This window comes from Rhinolophus sinicus, chromosome 3 (genome assembly GCF_057876585.1).
Source record: "Rhinolophus sinicus isolate RSI-liver-muscle chromosome 3, RSI-T2T, whole genome shotgun sequence".
NCBI classification, from domain to species: domain Eukaryota; kingdom Metazoa; phylum Chordata; class Mammalia; order Chiroptera; family Rhinolophidae; genus Rhinolophus; species Rhinolophus sinicus.
Window position 1 is genome coordinate 43,054,518 of NC_142503.1, and position 14,590 is coordinate 43,069,107.

Genomic DNA, 14,590 nt, shown 5'->3' on the forward strand with positions numbered 1-14,590 from the left:
ACATGAAAATCTCTGCATTGCTTGGCTAATTAGAATAAGCAGGGGTAAGGCCTCATTTTTCTCTCCTGCTCACATAAAAATGTGAAGTCCAAGCAGATGTGGTGACCACAAAGCCAACATCAGTCTTGTATTTTACCTATTTTACTCTTTAGTAGAACTTGGAATATCAGGATGAAAATCAGTATAAGATCCATTGTTAAGGCAAATAAGTTTTGATCAACTTGTCCCTCCCTCCGTTCTTTCCTCCTTCCCTCCCTTTCTTCTCCCAGAATATAGCCAATAAAACCTTCTCCATAAAATCCTATTGTTAAGCCAAGAAAACATTTTATAATAAAATTAGGAAATACTAATTTTTTTTTTAAATTTCCAGTAGGTTTTTTACATAGTAAGTATTCCATAAATGTTTGCTGAAGGAATGATGGTTACCAAACATGCAATTTAAGAAGTAACATTCGTTTTTTCATCACTCTGCTAGTCTCCACGGCAGGCATTGCACCCAGGGATATAAATCTGACATTTTGTTGTCATGACTTCAAATGGCAGAAAAACACATACTTATGGGTCATCTCTTATGGGTCATCATAACATTTCATAATAACTAAAGGGTACATTTGACTTGAAATTGTGTATGATATGCTGGGAGAAGAAGTTTCAGAAACATGAGCATTTTTTAAAAGAAAAATGTAGACTTTCAGCGATGATGCAAACATTGGTGCCTCTTCTTTAAATATTTTAAAAACCTGATGTCCATAAATGTTCATGATAACATTTCCCTAACAGAGATTAACTACTGCATATGGACTTTTATGTTTAAAATTCACTGATGCTGATTTGAATTCTTCCTTTTTTCTTTCAACTGCTATAAATTTACCATTCTCCCCTCCTTTTTAAAAGATACGATTTTTCTTGTATTTGTAAATCTTCTCTTTTAGTTCTCTGAAATTCTGACTTGACCATTCTTGGTCTGAGACTAAAAAAATAAATTCTCTTCTGTGATTTATTCTGAAGACCCTCCGCTCTGGATCAATGAGAAAATCTTTTTTTTCCCTAGTCTCAGAAATGTGGTCTGGTTTCTCTCCTTTTTCCCTTTGAAGGGAAAAGGGACAACTCTCATCCCTAATCCACTCAATGGATGTCTCTTAAATTAAGGGTTCAGAATGTGGTCTACTGTGAAGGGCACAGTTATGCTAATACATGGAGGACAGTGGTGTAACAGATGCCATTTTGCATTCGGTGGTCATCTAGAATCCTGGGAGTGGAAGGATTTTGCATCTATTTGTAAAATTCTCATGGAATGTCAATTGTGGAAAAATCTTAGTTGTGTAATTTACAACTTGAAAATCAAAAATTTATTTAAAAATCAGACATCATTAGAACAGCTTATTAAAGAGGTCCTTTCTCTGCTAATGTGCGTTAAGCTCCTGAAAGAAGACGGTATGGCTGAGAATGGATCAGGCCACATGTAATTAAGCAGTTAACAAAAATGGAAAACAGGAAGGATAGTGCTATATTCCAAACCTCTGATAATCTGTTGGAATAGGAGATGACAACCACTGTGTTGCTGAGTGTGGAAATAGAAGAGCTCTTTCAGGAGATATCACCTCTAGAGATTATTTTATAGTTTGTGAAACTTTTTGACAAGTTCTGTGTCATTTAATTTAATATTTTTGTCTGTTGGCTGTTTTTGACATTCAGAGTTTTTCAACAAGAACCTCCAGCTTACCTGATATCTGACTTTATGCATTACATTTCCCCAAATGCTATTAAAAATCAATTTTTGATATGAGTTAATATGTTGAATATATTACCTAGAAAAATACTCCTGGAATAATTTTGTCAAATAACTCACTGTCTATATTTTATGATCTGGGAAAGTGTAGTATACTGTAATAAAAAACAATGAAGTAACTGGGTTCAGAAATTCTGGTTTAAAATCCTAGCTCAATGACTTGCTAACTAAGAAACTTGCATACTTGGGCAAGTAATAATTATTTTGGTCCCAGAGAGAGCCATGAAATTTACCCATTTACTTTAGGATTCTGTATTTTCTGTATATTTGGCTTCCTATTTTCCCATGGACTTGTTCATGTAGTTTGTTTTCTATTTTCTCTATTTCTGATTTACTGCTTTGCTTTGCTTCATTTATTAATATAACAAATAATTATTGAGTACTGTATGTGTGTATTTGTATGTATTGTTTGAAATCCTGCCTGGAGTGATGATGCAGAGAATAAATAACATTTTTAAAAGAGGAGGTTTATATGAGAAGTTTGTGAGAAAGTTATAAAATCTAAAATACCTTCTTTGCTTTTATGAGAGATGCAGCTTGAGACTTTGAGGAATCCCCAAATTCATGGGCTTGAGGAATTTTCACAAACTGAGCACATCGGTGTAACCAGCACTTAGATCAAAAAATAACATTATTTGTACCTCAGAAATGCCCTTCATACTTTCGGTGACGACCAACCAAGCACTGCCCCACTCCACCCCCATAACTACGTACTATCCTGACTTGTAGTAGTATAGGTTGGTTTGGCCTGATTTTAAACTTCATGTAAGTTGAGTCACAGGATAGGTACACTTTCTTTTTCTTATCTTTTTTAATTGTGATAAAATATACATAACATAAAATTTACTATTCTAACCATTGTTAAATGTATAGCTCTGTGGCATTATGAACCTTCACATTGTTGTGCAACTGTCACCACTGTACATCCACAGAAGCTTTTCATCTTTCCAAACTGAGACTTCATACCCATAAGACACTAACTTCCCATGTGCCACCCGCCAGCCCCTGGCAACCACCATTCGACTTTCTGTCTCTATGAATTTGACTATTCTAGGCACCTCATTTAAGTGCAATCATACAATATCTGTCCTTTGACGGCTGTCTTACTTTACTTACCATAATATCATCAAAGTTCATCTATGTTGTAGTGTATATCAAATTTACCTTCCTTTTTTAAGGCTGAATAACAGTTTATTTTTCTATATAACATATTTTCTTTACTTATCCATCTGTCAGTGGACACCTGGGCTGCTTTCACCTTTTGGCTATTGTGAATAATTATTATGAACATGATTGTACAAATATCTGTTCAAGTCTCTGCTTTCACACGTTGTGCATATATATTCCCCTCCCCCCAGAAGTGGAATCATATGGTAATTATTTAATTTTTTAGGAATTATCATACTGTTTTCCACACTGGTGGCACCATTTTACATTCCTATAGTTACACTTTCCTTTCCTCAACATTATATATGTAAGACGTAGCCATATTGCTATATAGTTGTAGGTCATTTATTCTCATTGCTGTGTAGCATTCCATTATGTAAATGTGCCCCTATATTGTTTGCCAATCTACTGTTGATGGGCATTTGGGTAATTTCCAGTTAAGCGCCATCACAAGTAGTACTACTGCAGTACGTATTATAATTAGGTCTTAAGGTTCTGTCGTTTTGTTGAGCTGTTTTATTTTCTTACATTATAGACAGGAAAGTGGTTAAATTAAAGAAATTATTTGTACAGCTTACAAAGCTTTCTGATTGTATCACTTGGTAATCTTTACTATCACAAGTGAGAATATCCAGCCCAAGTTGGCCGAGGAGAAGGGACTTGTTGGATTGCATAACTGGAAAGTTTGGGTATCCAGCTTCAATATGGCTTGACCCATGGCGTGATCAATTTCATTCACACTCAACTCTCATTCACACTCAACTCTGCCCTTGTCCCTGTTGGTTCTGTAGTAGTGGAAATTAGGCAAAGGGCCTGGAAATTAGGCAAAGTTTCAACATGAGTGAGTAAAACAAAATTCAGACCTACAGCAAGGAATTACTGGTATGATTGGCAGTCATCTTTCTTTTTAAATTTAATTTTATTCTTATCAAAATAATATGCATATATAATTTTGAAAGTTGCCCCCAGGCTTGTGAAATACCGTGGAGTTCTGCCTCCCCACTCCCACCCCAGTCCTGCTTCCCCCAAAGAACTACTTCAAGTCCCAGGGCTCTTTCTTTTCATAATGTCCTCCACAGTTCACAGTAATGCATTTATGCTGCTCTTTTTTATTTATCAATTATGTACATTATATATTGACTTCCTATTATGGAACATGAGAACTTAACTCTTATTCTACCTCTTCTACCTCATTTTTCAATTCCCCAACTACCCCAAATAGTTATATCACTGTTATAGTATGATTTATTTTTTGCTTAAATCAGTATTCAGTGCTCATATTAGTTTGACTATTTACATGTTAGTTTTCTACTGCTCCTGTGACAAGTTACTACAGACTTAGTATCTTGAAACAACACATATTTATTATCGTCCAGTTCTGGGAGTCAGAGGTCTGAAATGGATCTTACAGCGCTAAAATCAAAGGCTGCATTCTTTCTGGAGGTTCTGGGGAGAATCTGTGCCCTCCCCATTACAGCCCCTAGAGGCCCCATCTTTCTGACCCCTGCTTCTGTCACATTGCCTTACCTGACTCTGGTGCTCTTGCCTTTCTCTTTTCCCTTGTGAGGACCCTTGTGATTACATTGGACCCACACAGATTATCCAGAAAAATGTCCTTAAAATGCTTAATTTAATCACATCAGCAAAGTCCCTTTTGCCATGTAATCTGTTCACAAATTCGGAGGATTATGACATCTTTAGAGGGGTTATTATTCTCCCTACCACCATATATGTGTGTGTGTGTGTGCGTGTGTTATATATATATATGTATGTGTGTGTGTGTATATATATATATATATATATATATATATATATATATATATATATATATATATGTATGTCTTCTGCTGCTGCTTCTTCTTTCCTCTCCTCCTTGACCACACATGCCTTTTTAAGAATATATAAATAATTAAACATTCAAGGAGAGTGAAGCTTGCCATCACTCTTGCCTTAGGGTTTTATATGTTCCTTGCAGAAGCCTTGAATTTAGAGCTGGAAAAAACTGAGGACATGTTGGACTGGGGAGATCTGTTCTTTGAATTTCATCTGAGGAGTCAAAACCCTTATGTTTAAATCCCATCAGCCCATGTGCCTCAGATCCACATACCTGGCTGGACTTGTGAGCCCACCCCTTCCACTATAGCCTTGGAGCAGCTGTGGAGATCATTTTGTATGTAGTTTGGGTCATCGTGCTTTGCAGAATTCCATATCTAGGCTGCTGCTTGGGTGTGGCATGGGCACCCCAGCAATTAAGTTTCTGTGACTTTGAGACATTTCTGGGGCTCTGGCTATAAAAAGCCATTCCCCCCTGAAAACAGGACAGAAGCATGTGGATACACTTCGGTTAGTAACATTGCTGATAGAAGAAAATACAGAATGAGAAATGAAACAATAAGACTGCTGTTTATTTTTCCTAAGCTGAAGGCAATAAAATCTGAACCAAGACGTTTTCAGCTGCGTAATGTTACTGAGGGCCCTACAGAAATTGACCCCATCTTTAAAGCGGGGTTTCTAGAGCACCACTATTGATTTTGTGTTGGATAATTGCTCGTTGTGGAGAGCTGTCTTATGCATTGTGGGTATTTAGAAACATCCCTGGTCTCTATCCACGAGATGCCAGTAGCAGCAACCCCCTCCCAGTTCTGACAACCAAACATGTCTGCAGACCAGATTGAGAACCACTACTCTAGAGAACACCTAGAAAGACCCAACCTTAAGGCATGCCCCTGGGTTTGTTCAACACCCATATTGCCACCATTCATGTGGCCAGGGTGTTCGTTCCTGTAAGAGTAGAAGGCTGTTGACCTTCGGCCTTGTTGTGTGCGTGTCTTCCTAGTCCTACAGCGTACTTTACCCCGGTGTCCTCCCGTCACCCAGCTCCCTCTAAAATGCAGTGTAGTGCACCGCTCAAGTGTAACTTAGGTTCCTCCTCTGCACGCGCGTGTGCATAGCTAGTCCTTAGTGTGTGCCTTCCAGCCAGCGGGCGCCTTTCTGGGTCCTCCTGTGGTAACTGAACATGTCCCGATTCTCCAGGTTCTTGGAGGGCACTCTCTGAGGTCACTGTTGGAACCCTTTAGTCAGCTGACACTGCGGAGAGCTGTAAGTATAAGGAAAGGGAAGGCCAGTCTCTTAAGTGGGTGGGTCCCGCAATGTAGGAAGGGTCCTTCATTCGTTTTTCAGCAGATATTTATTGACTACCTGTGTGAGCTGTTCTTGGCACTGGGGATACACACAACACACTTACCTTCTTGGATAGGGACAGAGACAATAAACAAATAAAAAATATTTCAAATTATGGTAAGTGTTGAGGAGAAAACCACAGCAGGGTGAGGAGAAGGAGAGATATGTGTGGGGAAGGCCTGCAGTTTGAAACAGGACATTTGAAAGTCTCTGGGGAAAAGAGCCCCTGGCAGAGTGAGCGGGAAGTGAAAGGCCCAAAGGTAGGCCTGTGCTTGGTGCATGTGAAGAACAAATGGCAAAGAGTGAGGGTGAGCGCTGCAGGGCAGGAGGCCAGGCGGGGTGGGAGTGTATGTGTCACACGGAGCTTTGGAGGCATGGTAAGAAAGAACTCGTCTTCAAATTTTTATTAGACAGTATTTCAGACATGTGCTAGAGAGAACAGTATAATGAACCCCTTATCTACCAGCACCCACGTTTAATAAATAATAACTCATGGACACTTTTCCTTTACATGCATTGTATCTTACATTCCCTCCCCAGATTATTTTGAAGCAAAGCCTGAACTTACTATTTTAACTTGGAATATTTTTGTATGTATCTAAAAGATAGGGAATTAAAAGTGATCCTGATCCCTGTACTAAAAAATAATTGGTTAGTATTATCAGATATCCTGTGTGTATATGTACACATATATATTTAACATATATATTCAAGGCTGGTGTGTGTGTATGTATGTATGTGTATGTTTGTTTTTTTGTGTTTGTGTGTATGTGTATATATCTATATATCTACATATACCCATATATCTATCTATCTATATCTATATCTATGTAATATTCTAAATATTTGGTTATGTTTTTGGTTTACAATTTGTTTGATATCAGGACCCCAAAAGTTCATATGCTGCAATTAGTTGATATGTCTTGTAAGTCTTCTTTAATCTTTAGGTTCTTCCTCTATTGCTTTCATATCCTCACTCTGAAAATTTTTGTTTAAGAATCCAGGTCATTGTTAGAGGGGCAATGTTGCTCAGTCTAGTTTTTGGTGATCACATCTCTGTGATATTGCTTCACACATTCCTTTGTCCCTATATTTCCTGTAAATTGATATTTTGATCTAGAGGCTTTGTTGTTATCCAGGGGTTATGGCTTTTTTGGTAAGACTATTCCATATGTGTTGCATCAAGAGGCATACATGGTGTGATCAAACAACACAGTGAATATTTAAATAAAATAAAATTTATTACAGTAAAAGACACATTGTCATTAATCCCCCTCAAAATAGTCGCTCTTGTTTCGATCACACTTACCCTATCATTTTTGCTACCTTCTGAAGCAGTTCTGGAAGTCCTCTTTCGTATTTGTCTTTAGTTGCCCTGCATTGTGGCTGCCTCAACGTCCTGAATTGATTGAAAATGTTTACCTTTTATAGTCATTTTGACTTTGGGGAAGAGGCAGAAGTTGCACAGTGCCAGGTCCTGTGCTTAAGGTGGATGACAACACACCATAATGCTTTTATTTGACAGAAATTCCCGTACCAGAAGCAAAGTGTGACACAGAGCCTTTCCATTGTGATCAACAAATACAGTGAATGCTGCTGCCGAGTGCCATCCAACAGAAAGGCAGGGATCTTCAATACTGGAAGCAGCGCATCAAACCTTAGTAACAACGTGTGACAAGTTTTAACTTGTTCTGCAGTCAGTTGTATGTGAGCTACGGTTGAGAGAAGGTGTGTTTTAAAGTGTGCCGTAAATCATCCTCCATCACGACAACACTCCGTGTCACACATCACTTCTGGTATACGACAATTTCTGTCAAATAACAAACATTATGGTGTGTCCTCATCCACCTTATTCACAGGACCTGGCACTGTGTGACTTCTGGCTCTTCCCCTAAGTCAAAATGATTCAGGACATTGAGGCAGCCACGACAGCTCAACTAAAGACACTCATGAAAGAGGAGTTCCAGAACTGCTTCAGAAAGTGGCAAGAATGATGGGATAAGTATGTTCAAAGTGAGAGGGAGTATTTTGAGGGAGATTAGTGGCAATGTGTCTTTAACTGTAATACTTTTTTTTTTAAATTTACACATTCACCGTATTGTTTAATCACACTTCGTATAATGACCGGTTGTCTCTCTCTTTGTGGTGACAGCAGTCATTGATGGTCATAGTCTAGATCCGTTGATTTATTAGGGTTTGAAAAACGGTGATGTTCTAATTTTGTCTTCTTTATTTACCCGTTGGAATACTTCTCTAAAGAGAATCATTTTCCCATCTATGAGGTGAGAGTTCTTACCAAGAGTTCTTACCATGTCTACAATTCATAGGGAAACCAGGATAAATGCTTGATTTGTTTTTTCCCTTTACCAGTTTTCAAAATTAATAGAGGAGTTCCCTAATGACTTATAAAGGTAATCCTTGCTTGCTTGCTTCCTGCCCTTCCTTCTTCCTTTTTTCCTTATGTTCTTGAACTCATGGCTTTAAATATTTGATATATTTTAATACATTATTATGATCATTCCTATTGAGGCTTGATTATCCTTTTTTTTTTTTTTTTTTGACCAACATTACTAAGCTTTTGATTTCTACTTGGAATAAGAGGGAAGCTACTGGAGGGTTTTGAATAGAGGAGTGATGTATTCTGGCCAAGATCATTCTGAAGTTTGTGTGGCCAACAAAGAGTTGTGGGTATGGAGGGAAGTAGAAAGATTAGTTAGAAGGAAGTTACAGTAATCTAGCCAAGACCTGGTGTATCTTGGATTAGGGTGGTTTAGGTGGAAAGAGTGATGAGATTCTCAATATTTTACACTACAAAGAAGCTTCGGAGGGGGGAGAGAGGATGGGGGACAAAGTTGATCTCTCCTTGTTTTCCATTATAACTTTATTTCTTCTTATTGTTAGGCTTTTATATTAATTATAGTTGTTTGTTTGCATTTCTGTCTGTCTTTATGGTCACTAACCAGTGACTGTGCTCAGTGTGGATTTGTTGGCTCTAAAAGGGAGGAGGCTGGTTAGTTCTGTGAACCTGCAACAGGAGAAGTTGATTCTTAATTGAGATGAACAAATACCCCAGAGCAATTTGGTAGGTTAGGATTTAAAGAAGGGTTCTAGGATTATCACATGAACCTCCTCTGGCCCACAGGTACATTTGTAGAATTCAAAAAATGTGACCCTCTAGATGGGTGCAGAGTTGAGGGTGACTTTTGTGAAAATGAGGAGAAATAGGGTTAATGCAATCCAGAACCATGGGAAAGCTTCCTCTTTGCTTCCTTCCTTTCCTCTTTTCCTAGCACCTTTGTACAGGGCACAACCTGTACGACTGCACATGGTATCCCTGCTTACTAAGGCCTCTGGGATAAAAGTAAACACACCAGAATGTAATCCTAGCCCTGCCATCAGTGATGTGCCCTCAGTTTCTTCACCTGTGAAAAGATAGCGTTTAACTTCATGGCCTTTTAAATGGAACTACTTGAGCACGATTGTTTTACCACAGCTTGGCTATGGGTATGTGGACAGCAGATGCTCGAAAATTAGAATTCTTACAAAAATAAAATTCTAATTTGTTTTAGTATTTCTTCTCAACAAACCAGTGGTTGCCAAATTTTAAAACATTTTAAAATGCGTTAGAGGAAGTGAGTCAGATATGTTCTTCATACATGACAATAGAAGTACACTCAGTCCCAGTTATGAACACTGTGAAAAATTGAGTTCCTTGAATAAACACAGGATGAAACTTTCAGGCTTTCAAAATATATGTTCTCCCTTTCTTTCGTTATTCACATATGATTCATTTTGTAAAGTATGTAGCACTGCGACGTTCTTAAACATCAGCTTTAAAAATAGAAATATAAGCTCCTGTCACTTATGTTTCCAGTTGGTATTTTCCCATTCTAGGGTTTTGCCTGTTCACACAAGTCTTTGCCTCAGAGTTCAACTTCCCACAAACGAATGCACTTAGTTTATTCCTCTTTCTGGTGATTGCCATATATAGAGAAAAAATGTCATTATTTTCACTGGGCACCATTCCCCATGTCTTTCCTGTGGAACATGAGTGATTTTGTTAATTCCACCAAGAGTAAGCCGAACTTCCTCTGGATGGCCGAATTCTATTTGATACCATCACTGGGAGGTGGGGAATTGTCAAGGGTTGGAGAGATAAACTCTTTTACAAGTAAGATACTGTTGCTTTATGTATTTATTTTTTTCCAGTCTGCCTGGTGAAAAGGACTTTTCATTTCAGTGAGGTGAAAACTGGGTCTGTGAGTGGAGTGACTTTCTTTAAAAAAAAAAAAAAATCAGAAACCAATTACTTGATATGCAGAGCTGAAAGCCTCATTCCCTTAACGAAATCAGTGCAGTGTGCACTGCCGTTAACCTCAGCAAAGCGGCTGACATCTCTTGATTACAGCTAGAGGTGGAAGGACCCAAACTTGCAGGATCTCCTCCCCCTCGAGAGACTGTTAGTCCAGTCCTTTATAGAGGTTCGTTTTGGCTCTCTGTCATCACCGGGACGCTGGCAGGGGAGTGCGTGTCATGGTTACAATACAGTGTGGTAACATATAACAACCATGAAAGCCCAGCGGGAAAGGCTACAGATTCCGGGGCTGACCTTGGAGTAAGTATTGTCTGTCTTTAATATTTTAATGCTTTCTGCATGGCACTCGCTTTCCTGCGACCAATAGCTATTTAGCATTTGTTTGTACTGACAGCTTCAGAGCACTGCAGTGTGAGGTGGAGGAACATGTCTTAAATGCATGGCATTTGGTTTCAGCTAATGTGGAAACCCAGACCCTGCATTTTGCGTTGCAGTCAGAGGAAAAGCATTGCTGCATATTTAAAGTTACTAAACCTCAGTGCTGGAAACATCTTAACAGCTCATTTGGAAAGAATGTGTCAGCAGGCCATGGTGTGTCTGTCTTTTTCTCTTTCTCTCTTACTGTTTGTTTATCCCCACGCTGTCTTTTTCTAAAGAAAGGCTACTGTCTGCATTGAATAATAGAAGGCATGACAATGGATTAGAGTGCAAGAGAAGGGTTATTTGTGACATTCATTAGATGTGATCAATGTTTTATCTGTACAACAGAATATTAATGAACTGTAGTGCATTTTGAATCCTCTCTGCAGAGTCTCCAGCCACTGCATGCAGTGTGTTTACCTAGTTGAGCTCTGTGTTTGCTTAGCTTTTTTTTTTTTTTTTTAACCCATTAACTCATCTGACTGCCTTCTGATTTGGTGTCACCACGTTGAAAACGTCCACATCTAATCTCTGGCGCAGAAGTTAAACATCTGTGATGCAGGAAGTGTCAGCAAATTTTTATTTTAAATCTGTTAGTCAACGATACAGAAGCTGTGATTTAGTCTGTGCTGGCACCCTTAAAATAATATCCAGTGAAATATAAATCGGGTAGAAAAGTACAAATATCCCTTCTTCTAACTTATAATACAGATATAAAATTACATTTTCATTGAAATCTGTACAGACCCACTCATCTCATGTTGGAGTAGTTCCAGAAAGAGACTGCAGGAAGAAAACTGTACCCAGTTCCTAGTATTAATTATTTCTCTTGAATTCTGTAGATGCGTCATACAAGAGAAATTATTTCCTTAATTAGTAAATTAATAAAAACAGGATATTTCTGAAGTGATTGGAATACTTTTCTAATCAGTTCTTGCTCCAAAATTGTACCCTGATTTTATACTAAGTACTCACTTATAAAAAAAAAGTTATAGGGCTCTTACAATCTTCTTCTTAGATGTGGCATTTTTCATAATAGATACGAAAAATATTTACCTATCACCCTAATATTTTGCCCTCAGCTCCTTCTCTACCCTAACATTCAGCCCTCACCATCTGTGGGGAAAAATTTAATGGCATACATTGATTCTTCCACGTAACCCTCCTCTCTCCAGCATTCTGGAAATGCACAGCTAAGATACCCATAGCTCTCAGTTCAAGACTCAGGAACACTAACCCTAACCCAGTTTTGCTTTCACCTCTGTTTCTGGTTGTGCTGCTTCCTTGTTTTCTTTGGACTTAGCATGTATCATTTCACATTATGCCTTTTCTTTCTTTCGTTTTTAGCATTCTTGTCCATGTTAAAAGGAAATACTTCAAAGTAACTTTTTAAAATACACACTCAGTTGTATCAAATGTTCTGCCTCTAATTTGAAAGACTGAGGTATGCCACAAGTTTTATGATATTGTCAAGGATAACACAGGACATACAAGGTCAGCTAAACACTAAGATACCCTGGATTTTGTTTTGGTCTCAGGCCACACCCCCTGGGTCTAGCCTCTACCCTGGTAAATGTTAATGTGCATTTAAAATAAATTGCTCCTCCACTTGAGCCTGACACAGTAAAACAGAGTCTCATTCTTAAATGTCATTGTAGTGTTAGCATGAAATTGACTTTGAACATTTTGTTTACCTTGAAATGTAAAATTACTCTTCGGTAGACATAGCTAATTCTACATTCATTCATGGAGGAAGCCAATTCTGCAATCTTTGAGTAAATTCAGTTTCTAACCACTGCAGAGAAATGTTATAATGGAAAGTCTTATCATTGATTTTATTAAAAACAGATCATATGCATATAATTTTAAATATTTGGGGAATTTATAACAGACCAGATTTGTAGAATGGTCTTTGACTATCTCATGAGACATTACTGCTTTTCTTTCAGGAGAGTTTATTCCATAGGTAATGCAGCCGCGGGCTATGGCCCTAGCATATGTTATATTCTGTAGGTGTAATTCAGAATTTTCCATATCACTTATCAATAACATGAGACATTTTCTGATTCCTACTTCAGAAATTGAAATCCTGGCTATGAGACCCCAAAATATATAAATATTTCAGAAATTAATGGATCGTTAATTTATTTAGAAATTTATGACTTTTATTTAGAAATTTGTGACTTGTAGATAGCGTATGGGTGGCATTCTAGTTTCTGAAAAAGAAAGTTTTTTTTTTTTTCTTCCTTTTTTCAATTGAAGTTTGGAATTAGGTTCACATGTGCTTTGTAGCACACATCATGCCTGTCTCAGCTTGGAGACATGGAGTAGTGTCAGTGCCTCTGCGTGCTTATTTTAGGACTAGAAGGGACAGATAAGACTACTCAGAGACATTCATGGCTCTATCAGTGGGCATTCCTGAGAGCTTTCCAGTGAGCTGCTAAGTTAGAGTACAGTATATTTAAGGGCAGCAGCTTTTGAATGTGCTCTGACTGTAAGGAAACCACTTGCCTAGTTTTCCAAGTACTGACACCAAACCAGAGACTAGTTCTGGGAGATAGAAAACTTGACTCTGTTGAAACATTTTGTTTAATAAATTGGAGCATTTTGAATGATAATTTTATATTTCAGTTTAAGGCAAATCCAGCCAAGTCTCAATTATCCATATAACGGGAAAAGGAGATGGCATTAAGAATTTTGTAAGTCCGAATCTGATTTTAGCTGCTGTTGCCACGTCTCTGTTCCACGAAGGGCACAACAACCAGCTGGAATGAGCCAATAAGTAGCTCTGTTCCAAGACCCTGTTCTCTAAGTTAGGAAAACATGGTATCATGCAGAGTCATGGTGCAGTGAAAAGGCAGCAAAAGATTCTTTAAGAAACTCGTTGCACTATAGCAGGAGTATCTAGTGCTCACTTCAGCCTAAGAACTGGTGTCAGAATACCTAGCTAATTCTTATTTTGATTTTGCCATGTGAAAATAATTGGGAATGATTTACATTAGCTTCATACGTTGATAGATCTATTGGCAAAATTCTTATAAAAGTAAGCTATCTGACAAATTGAAAGTTTTCTCTCTTCTCTAAAAGAGAAGAGACACGAATCTAAAAGGAAAAGAAGATAAATGGACTGTAAGCTCATCACCCTATGATGCATAGTTGAGAGTTGGCTGGTAAATACACTTGGTGGGGTGAATGGGTTGGTGGCGGTGGGGATTATAGTGGGTCATTGACAGATGGATTTGAAAATACCTCTCTGGAAAGTAAAATAGTTTATAACTATGTGTAAGGAATTTTGAAGTTATTTATCATGAATATAAGAACACTTTTAATCATTACCCCTGAGGATTAGAGAAAATCTTGTTGGGTGCTTTTCACTGCAAAGTACTTAAAAACATATTTCCCTACATGGAAATGTTTGTTGCTTTGCTTTTTGAAAACTACAATTTTTAACTTGAATTTTCTATTGTAGGGTAACTACTTCCCTTTAGTTCTGCTACAGGCTTACCACTGATTCTTAATCAGAAATAGAATATACTCATTATAAAACAGCACTGGATTTTCTTTGCAAAAAAAATCACACGTCGAAGATAGCTGCCAAGTTGCTTTGTGACAAAGGAAAGGCACAAATGAAAATGGCAGCAGTCGTGTTGCCAATGTGCATTTCAGCAGGAAGCATTGTACTTGTTCCATATGATAGAGCTGACAAAGGACAAGTGATT

At 37.9% G+C, this 14,590-nt stretch overlaps 1 protein-coding gene across 10 annotated transcripts in view; it reads left to right on the forward strand.

Moving 5' to 3' along the window:
- MAST4 (microtubule associated serine/threonine kinase family member 4) overlaps nucleotides 1-14,590 on the forward strand; it is a 545,650-nt gene that overhangs the window by 335,298 nt on the left and 195,762 nt on the right. Inside the window, exon 1 of one of the 10 annotated variants that reach the window (XM_088796540.1) lies at nucleotides 10,493-10,751. The exons of 8 other annotated variants lie outside the window; for them this stretch is intronic. In XM_088796540.1, the coding sequence (XP_088652666.1) occupies nucleotides 10,705-10,751 (47 nt within the window). In that variant the 5' untranslated portion in view covers nucleotides 10,493-10,704. Of the gene's footprint in view, nucleotides 1-10,492; nucleotides 10,752-14,590 lie in introns of those variants that run through there. One more of the 10 variants, XM_088796544.1, reaches the window with a different exon arrangement.